The sequence below is a fragment of the Hemitrygon akajei genome, chromosome 11 (genome assembly GCF_048418815.1).
Source record: "Hemitrygon akajei chromosome 11, sHemAka1.3, whole genome shotgun sequence".
Taxonomy (NCBI): Eukaryota; Metazoa; Chordata; class Chondrichthyes; order Myliobatiformes; family Dasyatidae; genus Hemitrygon; species Hemitrygon akajei.
In genome coordinates this window covers 92,223,290-92,242,397 of record NC_133134.1, presented here as the reverse complement: position 1 = coordinate 92,242,397, position 19,108 = coordinate 92,223,290, and the positions used below count along the sequence as shown (strand labels likewise).

The 19,108-nt window shown below is 41.6% G+C and overlaps 1 protein-coding gene across 1 annotated transcript in view; it reads right to left on the bottom strand.

Moving 5' to 3' along the window:
• The window catches only part of rbbp6 (retinoblastoma binding protein 6), a 90,579-nt gene that overhangs the window by 14,374 nt on the left and 57,097 nt on the right, over positions 1-19,108 (bottom strand). Inside the window, exons 9-14 of the mRNA XM_073061345.1 lie at positions 13,422-13,525; positions 12,793-13,178; positions 8,528-8,615; positions 7,369-7,429; positions 7,228-7,285; positions 6,252-6,611 (exon numbers count right to left, since the gene is read on the bottom strand). Of these exons, the coding sequence (XP_072917446.1) occupies positions 6,252-6,611; positions 7,228-7,285; positions 7,369-7,429; positions 8,528-8,615; positions 12,793-13,178; positions 13,422-13,525 (1,057 nt within the window). The remainder of the gene's footprint in view (positions 1-6,251; positions 6,612-7,227; positions 7,286-7,368; positions 7,430-8,527; positions 8,616-12,792; positions 13,179-13,421; positions 13,526-19,108) is intronic.

Below are 19,108 nucleotides of genomic sequence, written 5' to 3'. Positions count from 1 at the left end.
ACCACTAGTCACAGGCCTCCACTCAGAGAAGCAATCCTCCACTACCACTCTCTGACTTCTCCCATTGAGCCAACATGTCTAATCTAATTTACTACCTCACTTAGCGACTGAATCTTCCTAACTAACCTCCCATGCGGGACCTTGTCAAAGGCCTTACTGAAGTCCATGTAGACAACATCCACTGCCTTCCCTTCATCCACTTTCCTGGTAACCTCCTCGAAAAACTCTTAATAGATTTGTTAAAGATGACCTACCATGCACAAAGCCATGTTGACTCTCCCTAATAAGTCCCTGTCTATCTAAATACTTGTAGATCCTATCTTAGTACTCCTTCCAATAATTTACCTACTACCGATGTCAAACTTAATGGGCCTATAATTTCCCGGATTACTTTTAGAGCCTTTTTTAAACAATGAAACTCCAATCCTCCAGCACCTCACCTGTAGATACTGACATTTTCCCTTATGGAAAAAACATGCAAAATCTGGTTGGCAGGACTGACTGCAGCTAAGAAGATTGTAGTCCAGCATTGGAAACCTCTCCATGAGAATTCAAGTACTCACTGGCTTTGGAGCTTTTTGGACATTTTTTACCTGGAACTATCATCAGCAAGAATACATGACGCACGACCAAACACAATCTTAATGTGGACAAATTTGATATCTAACTTAAAAGATGTTCTGTTAAAATAGGAATGCTCTGTCTGTGTATGCACTACTATTTGGTTGGTTGGTGGAGGGGAGAGGGATGGGTGAAGAGGGGGAAGGGGTGGAGAGGGGGCTGAGGAAGAGAATGAGGGGTGGAGGGAGATAGTGTTGAGGGTTGGGGAGTGGCTGGGTTAAACAGTCAAAATGTAATCAGCAACTGGTTGTATTGAATGTAATTTGTTGCTGTTACAATAAAAATTAGTGATTAAAAAAAGATACAGCAGCACATAAATCACTTAGAGACTTGGGTGGAGCAATGGCAGATAGTATCCAATTATAAAATTAGACAGATATTGTACTTTTGGAGGTCAGATTGTTACACGATGTAGATTAAGTGTTGGGACCTTAGCAGCAATGAGATATAAAGGCAGAGGTGCAAACCCATAACTCTACAAAAGTTACTTAACAGATGGGTAGTCATGAAAAAATGTTTCACTTCATGGGCCAAGGCACCGAGTAGTAGAATTGGGACAGCTGTACAAACTATTGATGAAGCCGCACTTGGAGTTGTGTGTGCAGTTCTGGCCGTCACACTAAGTGACTTTATTTATTGAGGTTTCACAGATTCACCACCCTTTGGCTAAAGATATACCTCCTCTATCTTATCACATCTTATATACTTGTATTCTGAAGCCGTGCCCTCTAGTCCTAGACTGCAGGCACTATTAGACATATCCTCTACACATCCAATATTTGAAAGGTTTCAAATCCAATTCCCACCTCATTCTTTTAAACTTCAATGAGTATAAGCACAGTCATCATGCATTTATCTGTTAACACTTTCATTCTTGGGATCATTTGGGTGAACCGCCTATACACTCTCCAATGCCAGCATTATCTTTCTTACAGAAGGGACCCCAGATGGCCAACAATACTCCACAAGTGTGGTGTGACCAATGCCTTATAAAGTCTTAGCATTACGTTCTTGCTTTTATTGTATATTCTAGTCCTCCTGAAATAAATGCTAACATTGCATTTTCTCTCCTTACTACTGACTCAACTTTTAGGGAATCCAGCAGCTGGTCTCTTTCCACTTGATTTCTGATTTTGCTGCCCCTTTAGAACAGTCCTATGCTTTTATATATGTAAAGGGGGTTTCTTCTTTTCCTTTGTTAATGTGTATGTAATCAAAATGGCGTCTTTGTTTTGTTAAAAGTAGGAATGCTGGCACCTTTGTTAAAAGTAGGAATGCTGGCGTCTTTGTTATGATAAGTGCTGGAAGCTTGTTTGGGACTGTAAACTGATTGTTGGCGGGGATTTTGGGGAGTCGGCGCAATGGAGTGAGAGAGAGAGGACGGGATGCTGGAAGCTGGGCGACGGAACGGACCCCGAGCGGGGGTCCCCGGCCCAAGGTTTTTGGTGAGGAGAGGAGACGGAGACAGAGGAGTGTGGAGCGTCTGGTCGACCACCGTGGGTGGTCCCAGGAGGCGGGTCGAGGAGTTCGGAGGGGATCGAATGCCAGAAGACTTCAGTAATTGAGCTCCAACGGTTGTGCACGAAGTGGTTTGGACTTTGATAAGTTTGGCGCCTTTTCTTTTTTTTTCTTCTTCATATATACTGTATCGTTAGTAATCGCTTAGTTATAGTAATCTTTATAAATTGTACTCATTTAATCGCATAAGGTGTACTGTCTCTTTTTTGGGCGAGGCGGGGACATCACACAGCATCCAAACCAGCTGATTACCCAGTTTGGCGGGGCCGAAGGCTGCTCCCCCTAGACTAGAACGAGTTTGAGCGATGCCTGAGGTGACCCAGGGGTTATTTTATCAAATGCATGACCATACACAACCCACACTGGTATTCCGTCTGCTGCTTTTTTGCCCCTTCTCCTATTCTGTCCAGGGAGTTCTGCAGACTCCATGCTTCCTCAACACTACTTGCCCTTCTGCCTATCTCTATCATCTACAAACCTGGCCACAAAGCCATCAATTCCATCATTCATATCATTGTGATAATGTAACATGTAAAGAAGCAGTCCCAACACGAATCCCTTTGGAACACCACTAGTCACCGGCAGCCAACTACAAAAGGACCCTCATGGGTACTTTGGAGAAAGCCTTCGGAAAATTCAGGTAAACAAAATCACTGCCTCCCTTTTGTCTATTCTGATTTCCAACTGATCTGTTAAACAAGATATTCCCCAAGGAAACCATGTTGACATATTTTGTCACGTGCTTGCAAGTACCCTGAAACCTCCCCTTAATGCCTATAATTCCGACATTTGCCTTTCTCCTTTCTTAAACAGAGGAGTAACATTTTCTACTACTGTCTGGATGACAGACTTAAGCGGAGCACCAACACAGACACTGTGTACAAGTGTCAGAGTCACCTCTTCTTCCTGTGGAGACTGAAGTCCTTAGGAGTAAGCAAGCCTCTCCTTCAAACATCCTACCAGTGTGTTGTTGCCAGTACAATTTTCTATGTGGTGGTGGGCAGGGGCAATGGGATCAACATGGGTGATGCCAACAGGCTCAATAAACAGAGTAGAAAGGCTGGCTCTGTTATAGGAGTGAAACTGGACACACTGGAGGCTGTGGTAGAACAAAGTACCCTACAGGAAATCCTGGCAATCGCGTTGGTCCGAAGAGTGTTATGCAAGGTCATTCTTACCCTCGGCCATTAGGCTCTATAACGAGTCAACCTATAACCAGGGAACTGATGACCCGCTCAAGTTAGACTGCTTGTGGTAACTTTTTTTTGCTTTCTACTTCTCTTTCAATATTCATATCTGTGTACTTGCAATGCTACCACAACACTGTAATTTCCTTTGGGATCAATAAAGTATATATTTAATGCCCCCACAATCTCTTCAGCTACCCCTTTCAGAACCCTGCAGGGTAGACCACCTGGTCCAGATGAATCATCTCCCTTCAGACCTTTTCAGCTTCTCAAGCACCTTCTCCTTAGTTACAGCAACTACACTTACTTCTATCCACTGATAACTCTCAATTTTCTGGCATATTGATGGTGTCTTCCACAATGAAGACTGGGGGAAAATATGTTTGTCCACCATTTCTTTAGCTCCCATTATTACTTCTCCAATGTTATTTTCCAGTGGTCTGATACCGTCTTTTACTCTTTATATATCTGAAAAAACTTGCGCTATCCTCTTTTGTATTAGGCTAGCTTACCTTCATATTTCATGTTTTCTCTCTTCATTGCCTGTTTGTTGCCTTCTGTTGGTGTTTAAAAGCTTCCCAATCCTCTAGTTTCCCACTAACTTTTTGCTATAATGCATGTCCTCATTTTTGCTTTTATGGTGTCTCTGACTTCCCTTGTCAGCCACAGTTGACTCATCCTTCTTTTAGAATGCTTTCAATTTACATTCTTATATTTTAGAATGTAATTTGCCTTTCAAATTACTCGCAGAAACTCAAGCCATTGTTGTCTGCCCTCATCGCTTAAATTAATTGGAAGAGATGAGTCATATTTTCCCCAGACTGAGATGGTTCACTTTTGAGGTGAGGAGTGAGAAATTTAGAGGTCCGAATAATTTATCATCCACCCCCACACAGAGAGTAGTGAATATTTAAAAATGAGATTTCAGAAGAGATAGTGGAGGCAAATACTATTAATGTTTAAAAGAAACCTGGACATGGAGATGTACCCCAGGTTACTGTGGGAGGTGAGGAAGGAGATTGATGAGACTCTGGCGATGATCTTTGCATCATCAATAGGGAGGGGAGAGGTTCCGGAGGATTGCGGACGTTGTTCCCTTATTCAAGAAAGGGAATAGAGATAGCCCAGGAAATTATAGATCAGTGAGTCTTACTTCAGTGGTAGGTAAGCTGATTGGGAAGATCCTGACAGGCAGGATTTATGAACATTTGGAGAGGTATAGTATGATTAGGAATAGTCAGCATGGCTTTGTCAAAGGCAGGTCATGCCTTACCAGCCTGATTGAATTTTTTGAGGATGTGACTGAACACATTGATGAAAGAAGAGCAGTAGATGTACTGTATATGGATTTCAGCAAGGCATTTGATAAGGTACCCCATGCAAGGCTTATTGAGAAGGTAAGGAGGCATGGGATCCAAGGGGACATTGCTTTGTAGATCCAGAACTGGCTTGTCCACAGAAGGCAAAGAGTGGTTGTAGACAGGTCATATTCTGCATGAAGGTCGGTGACTAGTGGTGTGCCTCAGGAATCTGTTCTGGGACCCTCACTCTTCATGATTTTTTATAAATGACCTGGATGAGGAACTGGAGGGATGGGTTAGTAAATTTGTTGATGACACAAAGGTTGGGGGTGTTGTGGATAGTGTGGAGGGCTGTCAGAGATTACAGTGGGACATTGATAGGATGCAAAAGTGGGTTGAGAAGTGGCAGATGGAGTTCAACCCAGATAAGTGTGAAGTGGTTCATTTTGGTAGGTCAAGTATGATGGCAGAACAGTAAAACTCCTGGTAGTGTGGAGGATCAGAGGCATCTTGGGTCCGAGTCCATAGAACTCTGTTCAGGTTCAGGTTGACTCTGTGGTTAAGAAGGCATATGGTGTATTGGCCTTCATCAATCGTGGAATTGAATGTAGGACCCGATAGGTAATGTTGCAGCTATATAGGACCCTGGTCAGACCCCACTTGGAGATCTGTGCTCAGTTCTAGTTGCTTCATGACAGGAAGGATGCAGAAACCATAGGAAGGGTGCAGAGGAGATTTACAAGGATGTTGCCTGGACTGGGGAGCATGCCTTATGAAAACAGGTTGAGTGAACTTGGCCTTTTCTCCTTGGAGTGACGGAGGATGAGAGGTGACTTGATAGAGATGTATGAGAATATGAGAGGCAATGATCATGTGGATAGTCAGAGGCTGTTTCTCAGGGCTGAAATGGTTGCCACAAGAGGGCCCAGGTTTAAGGTGCTTTGGAGTAGGTACAGAGGAGATGTCAGGGTTAAGTTTTTTTTTATGCAGAGCGGCGAGTGTGTGGAATGGGCTGCCAGCAATGGTGGTGGAGGTGAATACGATAGGGTCTTTTAAAAGACTTTAGGTTTTCTATGTTTCTATAGGAAAGGAGTACAGAGATATGGCAGAATCTGAGCAAACACAGTAAGAATATAAATAATAGGCATAGAAGAGATGGGCTGTCATATATTTCTATGATTTTATCATTCTCTAATGGTCAATGCGCTACCTCTCGCAATGTGTTTGCTGCCAAACTCTGCTACCCAAGCATGTCAAAGTGCATATCATTGCAAGTTTTTGTAACTGCAGATACACCTGTAGTGTTTTAACGCCTATGTATTCTTCAGTTAATTTTGCAATACAGCTGAACTATGGTAACACTAAGAGCTTAATTACAGCTAGTATATATCCCTTAACTTGCCCTACTGCACAAGCTGTGGAGCACCAACACATAGAAAGCTAAAACTTAAAACAAGTGTTTTCCGGTGGTAGTAACAATCTGCTAGAGGAACTCTGATTCAAGCAAAATTTGAGAGAGTAAAGGAATTACTGACACTTCAGTTTGAAATCCTGCATCAGGACCCCAGCAGGGTCTGGAAATAACAGATACTACAGACTCTGAAACTAACGTTCATTCACTTACTCTTCCTTTAGCCGTCGTTGCTCCCGGTAGAACTCCTCCCTGGACAGTGGAGGTGCTTGCGTGACAGTAGGTATGACACTGGCGGGAGCTGATGGTGTAGCAGGAGGTATCCATGGGGCAGATATTGTAGCCTGTGCTGGAGGGAATCCAGGAGGAGGGACAGTAAATCCTGTAGGAGGGGGTTGGCCTGGAGGAAACTGTGGAGGAAACTGAGGGGGAGGTACGCCTGGAGGAAGAGGAACTGGGTGAGGTGGAGGAGGGTACAGGGTTGGGGGAGGCACGTAGACAGGGGGAGGGTTTGCGATTGCCTGTGTCCGACTTCGTGGAACGCGATCACTCTGATGCCCTCTGTTGGATGATCTAGTGAAGTAGATTTGAAAACAAATATCAAATGATGAGACAAAGAACCTACAGATACACAAGTACCCAAAACTGATTGTCAATAATTAGTGCAGTTGCCATAAATACAGACGTACAAGTTATTCTTAAGCATTTTTAATTAAGTACTGCCATGTTTTGGACAGAGACCCTTCATCAGGACTGGAAAGGAAGTGAGCAGAAGCAGAGGGGAAGAATGTACATGTTATAAGGCAATAGGCAAGACCAGGTGATAGGGTTGGGGAATGAAGTAGGGAGCTGGAAGTGGAAGAGGTAAAGGACTAAAGCAGGAGGAATCTAATAGGAGAGGCCAATGGACCATGGAAGAAATGGAAGGAGGGGAACCAGAGTGAGATGATAGGCAGGTGAGAGGGTAAACAGAATGAGAAACAGAAAAAGAGGGGGGATGAGGGGAAATTAGCAAGTTAAAGAAATTGATTTTCATACCATCATGTTGGAGATTACCTAGATGGAATATGAGCTGTTTGGCCTCATCATAGGAATACAGCCATGGAAAGACAACAGAACTCCTAACGTTTCAAGGTTCTCTAACCAGAAGATACAACTCCAGAGTGTGGATGCAGTCATTCTTACTTACATTTCCCAACCTGATCTGTTTCCTGGTGGTCGAACACTACTTGATCTCATTGGCTGAACTAAAAAAAAAGTAATGGGATGTTTAACCAGAATTTACAATTGGAAGTCAATCTGACAAGCATTTCCTAAGTATATACCATACCTGTTGTAGGTATGGACTGTCCATGTGAAGCAGGATGACCAAGAACAGGAACCTGATAACCCTGAAAATACAGTAACAATCAAGCTTAATGGTATACATCACTGACTAGGAAATAGAAATAGACCAAAACTGGCATTAACATTTATTGGTCATCCCTGAAGTCCCTTAAAGCTCTCTAAAGCAATGATAATCTAGTAGTTTTAACTATGAAATTGATCATTATTTTTAGATTTCTTTAATTCCCCAAATTACCAGAGTTGATGGAGGTGAGGCAGATACGATTTCCTTGCTTAAATGGCATTTGCATTGGCATACAGAAAGATGTAGAGGCATATGAGCTTAATGCAAGCAAATGCATTTTGCAATCGGCATGAATGAGATAAGCCAAAGTAAGCTTGTGCAGCCCGTTTTATGACTATGATTCTATTGCTGCTCGAGTGTTCAGTGTTGCTCAGTGGAGTACTGATCTTGAATCCTAAGTTAAAAATTTCAAACACATTGAGCAGTGAACTATGCCCTTCTGGAAGTATTCACTTTGGAGAATTCTAGTGATTTAAATACCAACCCACACTCTGAATTCTAAGTGCATAACAAATACCTCCAGTCTCAAAATATAATTTCATACTTCACTTCAGAAGTGACCAGAAATTACAACTTTGCAACAATCCACCAAAAGAAAATATCAACTTCTTGACAGAAGATACATAAATTATTAGTGGAACAGACTACAAAGAAACCACACATTTAAATGTGCATACCTCCAACCAGTTTTAGATTAATATTTACAACTCATCATTATGTAGATCTAATTATGTCAGTGACATTTCAAAAACTCAATACGTTTTTGAATAAGTTAAATAAATAAAGCTGCAGATACTGGAGAGATAAAAATTGCAGGAAATCAGCAGATTAAGCAGAGCATGGAAAATAAATAGTTAATGTATCAGGTCATAGACGCCTCATCAGAAATGGGGGAAGGGAGAACAGATACTTTCTTATACTTTTCAAGTGCAGTAATTAACCTATCAACCAGATGGCATTATCAAAAGCTCATCACAACAGCAACTCTGGACTCACACTGGCAGTCATGCACACCTTCTCCTATGCAATCCTTCATTCATCTGTGCCATATACTATAACAGACAAGATCTGTAAATACCTTAAGTGCTGAAGTACTGCTTGTAGGCATGGATGGATTAGCAGTTGTTATTCCAGAAGTAACAGTCACAGTTGATTTGCCAATTTCACTAAAATAGAAATATCATTTGTTGCTTTCAAATACAAACAAGATTTAACTTCCAGATTTACTAGTTACTGTGGGAAGATCTGTTAACCAAGTTAAAAGTATACAAGGATTTTCCACCCCAGATCAAACATCATAAAAGGCAATAAATCATCCATGCAACATAACAAACAAGACCTAATTCTGTCAACATACATTAAAGACAGCCGAAAAAAATTTGGAGGCATCTTGACAGTCTGAATATACAAAATATCTGAATATACAACTGGATGTTAAATTGTAATGGTACGGGGGGGGGGAGTGGAAACCAAATTAGTTTAGCGTGACAATATGCATTGCTCAAAGTTGTAGACCTTGTTGCAGATCAGTTTCATTGAATCTGTTATGGTTATTATTCTATAGATTTATTGAGCATGCCAAGAAAATAAACCTCAGGGCTGTATATGGTGACATATATGCACTTTGATAATACATTTTGAACTTTGAGGTTGTCTCTTCAATCTCTAAGGGGACCAACTCATACCCTGGTTATTCTTCCACTCATGATTTTTATAGAATTCCATGGGATTTTGTCTGCCAATGTTAAGGGCCCGTTTGTGTTTTTCTAATTTGATTTTCTATAATTTACTACATAGAAACATAAAAACATAGAAAATAGGTGCAGGAGTAGGCCATTCGGCCCTTCAAGCCTGCACCACCATTCAGTATGATCATGGCTGATCATCCAACTCAGAACCCTGTCCCTGCCTTCTCTCCATACCCCCGATCCCTTTAGACACAAGGGCCATATCTAACTCCCTCTTAAATATAGCCAATGATTCACCACTCTCTGCGTGAAGAAGTTTCTCCTCATCTCTGTCCTAAAAGGCTTCCCCTTTATCCTTAAACTTTGACCCCTTGTTCAAGACTTCCCCAACATTGGGAACAATCTTCCTGCATCAACCCTGTCCAATCCCTTTAGAATTTTATACGTTTCAATAAGATACCCCCCTCAATCTTCTAAATTCCAGCGAGTATAAGCCTAGTCGATCCAGTCTTTCTTCATATGTAAGTCCTGCCATCCCAGGAATCAATCTGGTGAACCTTCTTTGTACTCACTCTATGGCAAGAATGTCTTTCCTCAGATTAGGGGACCAAAACTGCACACAATACTTCAGGTGTGGTCTCACCAAGGCCTTGTACAACTGCAGTAGAACCTCTCTGCTCCTGTACTCGAATCCTCTTGCTATGGATGCCAACATACCATTCGCCTTTTTCACTGCCTGCTGTACCTGCATGCCCACTTTCAATGACTGGTGTACAATGACACCCAGGTCTCATTGCGCCTCCCCTTTTCCTAATCGGCCACCGTTCAGATAATAATCTGTTTTCCTGTTCTTGCCACCAAAGTGGATAACCTCACATTTATCCACATTAAATTGCATCTGCCATGAATTTGCCCACTCACCTAACCTATCCAAGTCACCCTGCATCCTCTTTAGCATCCTCCTCACAGCTAACACTGCTGCCCAGCTTCGTGTCATCCGCAAACTTGGAGATGCTGCATTTAATTCCCTCATCTAAATCATTAATATATATTGTAAACAACTTGGGTCCCAGCACTGAGCCTTACGGTACCCCACTAGTCACTGCCTGCCATTCTGAAAAGGTCCTGTTTATTCCCACTCTTTGTCCATATTGTCATTGTCCATATTCCTCAATGACTCCCTTTCCAGTTGCCTACAGCAGTAATATACTTTACTTATATTTTCCACAACTCTTCAAAATTCTGACCTTCCCCATCACAGTTGGCCCTGAACTCTCACTACCTTCCAGTCAGCTTGAACTTCTAACATCTCTCATTAACAAGGCATTTTTGCCCACTGGATGTTTTTTGTTTATCATAGCAATTTCTATAAAATCTAGCGACTGTTATGTGTGAAAATCCCATGTCAGCAGTTTCTGAGATACTAACAGCCCTGCCTGGCACCAACAGTCATTCCATGGTCAAAGTCACTTAGATCACACTTCTTCCCCATCTTCATGTTTGTCCAGAACAACTGAACCTCTTGACCATGTCCGCATGCTTTTATGCATTGACTTGCCGCCACATGATTGGTTAATTAGTATTTGTATTAACGAGGTATACAGACATACCTAATAAAATGGCTACCAAGTAAATGCATAATTACATTATCAAACTGTGGCATCTCAAATGCTTCTGAATGGTCTACTAGAAATCAGAATGGGCAGACTTTGGAACTGTTCAAGAGGCTTTTACAAACTTTAATAGGAACTTCAGTGGATGGATAAGAGACTGGCAAGTTAATATTGTGATTCCTTCATGGCTTTTTACCAACTTGCGAACATAAAACATAAGAGCACAGTACAGGCCTTTCTGCCCATGATGTTATGCTGACCTTATAACCTACTCTACTATCAATCTAACCCTTCTTTCCCATATAGCATTACATGCTTAAATTACCCACTGCATATCTAAGAAGTTAATTACCCCTAATATATCTGCCTCTACCACCAACCCTGCAGAACATTCAATGAACTTTGCATTGTGTAAAATACCTACCTCTGACATCTCCCCCAATACTCTTTTCTATCACCTCAAAATTATGTACTCATGTACTTCAATGAGGTAAATTATGTACCTCAAATTTCTGTACTTGAAAAAAGTCCCTGGCTATCTACTCAACCTATGCCTCTTATCTTACATTCCTCTCATTCTTTCTCTCCAGAGACAAAAGCCCAAAAATTGCTCAACCTTTCTTCACAAGATATTCTCTCTAATCCAGGCAGCATCCCAGTAAATCTCCTCTGCACAGTCTCCAAATCTTTCCTATGAGTCAACCAGAACTGAACAAAATATTTCTAGAGTGGTCTAACTAGGGTTGTAGAGTTGCAACATTACCTCATGGCTCTTGATTTCAATCACCAGCTAATGAAGGGCAACACACAATATACCTTCTTAAGAACTCCATCAGCTTGTGCAGCTTTGAGGGATCTATGGGCATGGAAACCAAGATCCATCTGTTCCTCCAAACTGCTAAGAATCCTGCCATTAACCCTGAATTCTGCCTTCAAATTAGACCCTCCAAAGTGAATCAGTTTATACTTGTCTGGGCTGAACTCCTGCCACTTCTAAGCACAACACTACATCTGCCAATGTCCTATTGTAACCCTTCACAACCTTGTACACTATCTACTTCTCCACCAATCTTCATGTCATTTGCAAACTAACTAACCTACCCTTCTTCAAGTCATTTATAGATATGACAAAGCAAGGGTTCCAGAACACCATTGGTCACCATCTAGGATTATCCTCCGCCTTCTATGAGTAAGCCAATTCTATATCCACAAAGCCATTTTGTCCTGGACCTCATGCCTCTTGACTTTCTGAATAAGCTTATCATGGAAACCTTATCAAATGCATATACACCACATCCAGTGCTCTACCTTCAATGTGCTTCATCATAACTCAAGCAATTCAAACAGGCTCTTGATGCATGACCTACCCCTCAAAGGCCAGCTGAGTATTTCTAATCAGATTATGCTTCTCCAAATGCTTGTAAATTTGTATGCTTAGCAATACAGCGCAGTGTAGTCTCTTCCTGCCCTTCGCGCCATCCCTCCCCAGCAACTCCCGACAAACCCGGTTAACGCTAACCTAATCATGGACCAATTTACAATTACCTTACTTCTATCAATTAATGTCTTTGGACTGTGGAAGGAAACTGGAGCACCAGGGTAAAGCCCACACATTCCACAGGAAGGACATACAGACTTCTTACAGAACAGCACCAGAAATGAACTCCAAACTTTGGAAAATGCTTTGCTGTAACAGCATTGTGCTAACTGCTGCACTACCATGGGTACCCAATCCTGCAATTTTCTCCAATAATTTGCCTGCCACAGAAGACAGTCTCATTGGTCTTTAATTACCTACTCTTTCATTATCTAAGAATTAGCTGCACAGCTAAACCCTGTCACACACTATACTGAAGGAAAAGGATGATGAAATACTGATGAAAGCATTGCACAAAACCACGTAACTGAATATGCAGACACATAAATAATGGACCAACAGCTACTCCTGCACAGAAATCCTTATTCTTACCCATGGCTTATTAAATAATTTTCATAAGATGATTTTATAATCTTTATAATGTTCTTACAATAATGTAACTTACGGAATGTCCCCTTCCTCGTGTTTTGAAGGTAACCGATGAAAATGAACAGAAGCCGTCAAAACATCTGGAGCAGGGATGCTTGCAGCAGAGGTATCTCGATTCACTTTCACAGGCGAAGAAGCACGTACTGGGACAGAGGCTGCATTTGGAAGGGAGACTGGAACAGAAACATGCCCAGAAACATTGGTGACTGGCACATCCACTGACTTTGAGATGGCTGGTCTGGTTAAGGGCAAAGCAGCCTGAGGGTTGATGGGAGGCAATGGCCTCAAGCTGGGCTGCTGATTTTGCAATTGATGGGAAGCTAACCGTTGATGCTGCTGGGTCAGCTGCTGTTTACGAGTTCTTTTTGTATAGCCAGTTTCATTTTTGAAGTTGTTGACAGCCTGTAAAACAAGGAATTTTTCTGCTATAATTTTTCAGAAATTTCACCCTCCTGTTCCCTTGCACCATCAAAAGGTTAAGTTTATAGAATTTTGTTTTAATGGTAACAGGGATTTTGCTTACACAGTAGACTAATGAATAATAAATGTTTAGGGATTAATCTATTAACTCATTAGATTTTGGATTGATAAAATAACTGGCCATTAGATTTTCAATTCAAGCAGACCATCAATTCTGAAACATACCTGTCTTAAAAATTTGTTTGCAATTAAAGCATCAGGAGAAACATCTGTCTGGTGGCAAGTAGGGCAAGTGTGTTCATCAGACTCAAGCAGTGATGTTCTGATACCTGTAGGTAGGAGAAAAACCACCAATTCATTAGCAGTAAAACAAAAAAAAGGATAGTGAGATCACTGATGTAAAAAATGTGCCCAGTGATTTACTGCTCACAAATTATTGAAGTAGAATTCACTGATCCTTATTTGCTATATGAATGCTAAATAGTCACTGATCCTCAACTGTCTATGTAACAGAACTCATTTCATTAAAAATCCAACAACCTTCACCTTGAACACTATCCTGAGACAATGTCATTTGTTAGAAAAAGTTTCTATTTGTGCTTCTCATCTGAACTTACTACAGCACAGAAATGGCCTTTTAAGTTCACCAAAATAATGCTAGCCCTTTTGTCCATTTACTTAATCTGCCTACATTAGGACCACAATACTCCATGCCTACTTGACTGTCTAAATGCCTATCGAACCTCACCCCCCTACTGAAGTCCTGCAATCTTAAGCACCACCCTGGTTAATGTCTTCTGCAGCTTTTCAAAAAACATATTCGTGACTAGAACTACGCATAATACTCTAGTGAAGCCAAACAAGTGTTTGGTAAAGTTGCAACTTAATGTCCCAACTCTTATATTCTATCCCCCAACAAGTGCATGGAATGGGCTGCTGGCGACGGTGGTGGAGGCGGATGATAGGGCCTTTTAAGAGACTCCTGGATAGGTACATGGAGCCTGGAAAAATATAGGGGCTATGGGTAACCCTAGTTAATTTCTAAGGTAAGGACATGTTTGGCACAGCTTTGTGGGCCGAGGGGCTTGTATTGTGCTGTATGTTTCTAATCTGCATAGACCACTAAAGGCAAACTTATTTATTAAAGTACTGAGTAAACTGTCAAAGTACATACATGTCACCACATACAACCCTGAGATTCATTTTTTGTGGGTGTTCACAGTAAATATAAGGAACACAACAGAATCAATAAAAGACTGCCCAACAGGATGGACAAAGGACCAATATACAAAAGACAACAAACTGCAAATACAAAAAAGAAAGAAAATAATAAACGTAAATAAGTTGAAATGAGCTGCCAAGTTGAAGTGGTGAATGCAGGCTCACTTTTAACATTTAAGAAAAACTTGGGACTGGTACATGGATGAGAGGGGTATGGAGGGATATGGTCCAGGTGCAAGTCAGTGGGACTAGGCAGAGAAATGGTTCGGCACAGCCAAGAAGGGCCAAAAGGCCTGTTTCCGTGCTGTAATGTTCTATGGTTCTAAGTAAACAATAAATATATAGAGAATGAAATGAAGTGTCTTTTAAGTCCATAGGCTGGAGGAACAGATCAGTGATGGGGCAAGTGAACTTGAGAGAAGTTATCCCTGCTGGATTAAGAACCTGATGGTTGAGGGTAATAACCATTCCTGAACCCGGTGGTGTGTTCTTCCTGATGGCAGTAGAGCAGGGCCTGGATGGTGGATGCTACTTTCCTGTGACAATGTTCTCTGCAGATGTGTTCAATGGTTAGATGGGTTTTACCCAAGATGCACTGGGATGTAACCAAGACTTTTTGTAGGCATTTCCATTCAAGGGCATTGGCACTTCTACCCGTGATGCAACCGGGCAATATATGCTCCACTATTCATCTATAGAAGTTTCTTACAGTTTTAAATTAATGCCGACCTTCCCAAACTTCTAAGAAAGTAGAGGCGCTGCTGCACTTTCTTCATAATTTTTATTATAGGTCCTCCAAAATAACAGCACCAAGTAAATTAAAGTTCATAACCCTCTCCACTTATGATCCACCAATAAGGACCATCTAATGGACCTCTGGTCTCTACCTCCTGAAGTTAATGCTTAGTTCCTTGGTCTTGCTGACATCGAGTAAGAGATTGTTGTCATGGCATCACTCAGCCAGATTTTTAATCTCCCTCCTATTGTTGATTCATCACTTGCTTTGATTCGGCCTACAACAGTGGTATCGCCAGCAAACCTGAATATGGCATTGAAGCTGTGCTTAGCCACAGTCATAAGTATACAGTGAGTAGAGCAGGAGATTAAGCACATAGCCCTGTGCTACACCTGTGCTGATGGAGATCATGAAGATGTTGTTGCCAATCTAAGCTGACTGTGGTCTGCAAGTGAGGAAATCAAGGATCTATTTGCATAAGGAGGTATCTAGGAGCCTATCTAGGTCATGAAGCTTATTGAGAGTTTTGCTCTGTAGGAGAAGATAGCATTCAAGACCTGCCATACACACAGTGGGGGCACACTCTCTATGACTTTTTTAAAAAATATATAAAGTCCATGCCAACCATGATGTATTCATTCAGATCCTCTGAAAAACTCTTGAATGCAGCCCTGTACACCAAATCGAAGCAATCCCACAGCCACTCCTCAGCCTCCCATGACCACCTCTGTTACTCTTATCTCTGGAGCCTTGCTATGCAGGTGGGAGGACAGCTTTCCCAAAATGTGATCTAGGCATGGAACTGTACAGATTATTAACTATAGGTTGGGACCTTAGGTGTTGCAAGTGATAATGTTAATAATTGGGCGGAGATTTCTTCCAAAAAGCATGACTGAAGTCCCCAACATTGATTTGAAAGGTATAAGCTAGGTTGTTTCTTGTTTGCTATTCACTGCACTCAATGTATGAGTTCTTGCAGAACATCTGCCTTTAGTGGTACAGGTGTCCCCCGCTTTTATGAAAGACCTACATTAGTACCCGTTTTCGCTAACTGAAAGGAATCCTAAGAGGGTTTTCACTTTTATGAAAAAAGGCACCTGCTGTAAACTTGTTTATCCCAAGAAAGACTACCATGACTGTGAAGCCTTGCGTAGGCAGGTGTGTGCACATGTGTGTACGTGCCGATTTTTTCCTACAAATCGGTTTTGGGTAAATCTTCCCAATTCTGGTAAGTGAAACTACACTGTACATACATTATTTCTACTTTATATAGGCTGTGCATTTATCATATCATTCGTGCTTTTACTATATGCTAATGTTATTTTAGGTTTTAAGTGCTATTTGGTATGATTTGGTACGTTATTTTTTGGGTCTGGGAATGTTCAAAAATTTTTTCCACATAAATTAATGGTAATTGCTTCTTCGCTTTATGCAGCTTACGAAAGGCTTCATAGGAACGCTGTACTTTCGGATAGCGGGGGAAACCTGCATACACATAAACTGCAGTCAGGATCACAAAAGTCTCCTGGTAAGTACAATGGTCTCTTAATCATTAGATGTTTCAGGTCGGGGTGGGGGTAGGGAGAAAGAAGATCATGACAAGACCGCTACACTCGAGCAGTGCAAAAAGAACGAGCCTCCTCAAACTCCTAATGAAATATCGCCACTGTCAAACCTTCTTTGTAATTGCATCAATATGTTGGGCCCTGGATAGATAGGATAGAAACTTAAAACTGCTCACCCTTTCTACTGCTGAGCCCCCAATGAGGACTGATGTGTGTTTCCTTGACTTTCCCTTCCTAAAGTCCACAATCAATTCCTTGGCCTTGGGTGCAAGGTTGTTGTTGCAACACCACTGAACTTGCTGATCTATCTCACTACATGCTGACTTTGGTGGCCTATTTTATCATGTGCCAAGTATCCCCAAACTTGATCCTTAATAATGGACTCCCAACATCTTCCCAACCACTGAAGTCAGGCTAACTGGCCTAAAATTCTTCTGCCTCCCTCCCTTCTTAAAAAGTGAAGTGGCATTTGCAATTTTCCAGCCCTTCATAACTACTGATGGGTTTCCACAATCTCTTCAGTTACCTATTTCAGAACCCTGGGGTGTATTCAAAGTGACTCCTCGACCTTCAGACATTTCAGCTTCTCCTTAATAATATCAACTCTGTTCACTCTCCCCCAACACTCAGATCTCCGGCAAACTATTAATGTCTTCCACAGGAAGACTGACACAGAATACTTTTTCAGTTCGTCTGTCATTTCTTTAAACCCCCATTACTACCTCCTCAGTGTCACTTTCCACCAATCCAACATCTACTCTCACTTTTTTTTAACTTGCATATCTGAAAAAAATCTTTTTTATTACTGGCTGGTATACTTTCATATTTCATCTTTCCTGTCATAGCTTTTTTAAAAAAGTTATCTTCTAATGTGTTTTTAAAAGCTTTGCAATCTTCTAACTTCCCACTAATCTTTTCTCTATTATATGCCTTCTCTTTTACTTTTATGCTTCTATGACTTACCGTGTCAGCTATGGTTGCCTCATCCTTCCATCCTGCACCTTCTGAGTTTCCCCCCAGGGACTCAAGCCATTGCTGTTCTGCTGTCATCACAGCTACTTTCCCCTTCCAATCAATGCCAGCTTTTCTCTTATGCTTCTAATTTTCTTTACTCCACAGTAATACAAGTTTCTTCCTCTCAAACTGCCCCATGAATTCTATCATAGGACGTAGAACATTGGGTATTCTTCAGCTCAGGACAGCCAAACTGTTATTCTGTCCAGTCCTAATACCCAGCACATGGAACATAGCCCTTCATACTACTATCCAAATTTTTGTTAAATGTTGAAGTCAAACCCACATTCACCACTTCCACTAGAGGCTTGTTCTCCACACTCTTACTACCCTCTGAGTGATGATTCCCTCTAATGGTAGAAACATAAAAACATAGAAAACCTACAGCACAATACAGGCCATTCGGCCCCACAAAGTTGAGCCGAACATGCCCCTACCTTAGAAATTACTAGGCTTACCCATAGCCCTCTATTTTTCCAAGCTCCATGTACCTATCCAAAAGTCTCTTAAAAAGCCTCTGACTATCCACACGATCAATGCCTATCATCTTATATACCTCTATCAGGTCACCTCTCATCTTCCGTCGCTCCAAGGAAAAAAGACTGAGCTCACTCAACCTATTCTCATAAGGCATGCTTCCAAATCCAGGCAAAACCTTGTAAATCTCCTCTGCACCCTTCCTATGGTTTCCACATCTTTCCTATAGTGAAGCGACCGGAACTGAGCACAGTACTCCAAGTGGGGTCTGTCCAGGGTCCTATACAGCTGCACCATTACCTCTTGGCCCCTAAATTCGATGCTACTTTTGATGAAGGCCAATACACCATACGCCTTCTTAACCACAGAGTCAATCTGCACAGCAGCTTTCAGTGTCCTATAGATTCGGACCCCAAGATCACTCTGATCCTCCACACTGCCAAGAGTCTTACCATTAATACTATATTCTGCCATCATATTTGACCTACCAAAATAAACCACTTCACATTTATAATTCCATCTGCCACTTCTCAGCCCACTTTTGCATCCTATTACTGTCCCGCTGTAACCTCTGACAGCCCTCCACACTATCCACAACACCTCCAACATTTGTATCAACAACAAACTTACTAATCCATCCCTCCACTTCCTCATCCAGGTCATTTATAAAAATCACAAAGAGTAAATGTCTCAGACAGATCCCTGAGGCACACCACTGGTCACTGATGTTACTCTTGTTAATGTTACTCTTAAACATTTCACCTTTCAGTAGTCACAGGGGATTGCATAGTGAGAGGAACAGACAGGAGGTTCTGTCAGCCTGATAGAGATACCTACATGGTGTGTTGCCTCCCAGGTGCCAGGGTATGGGATGTCTCGGTGCAAGAGAATTCTGAAGG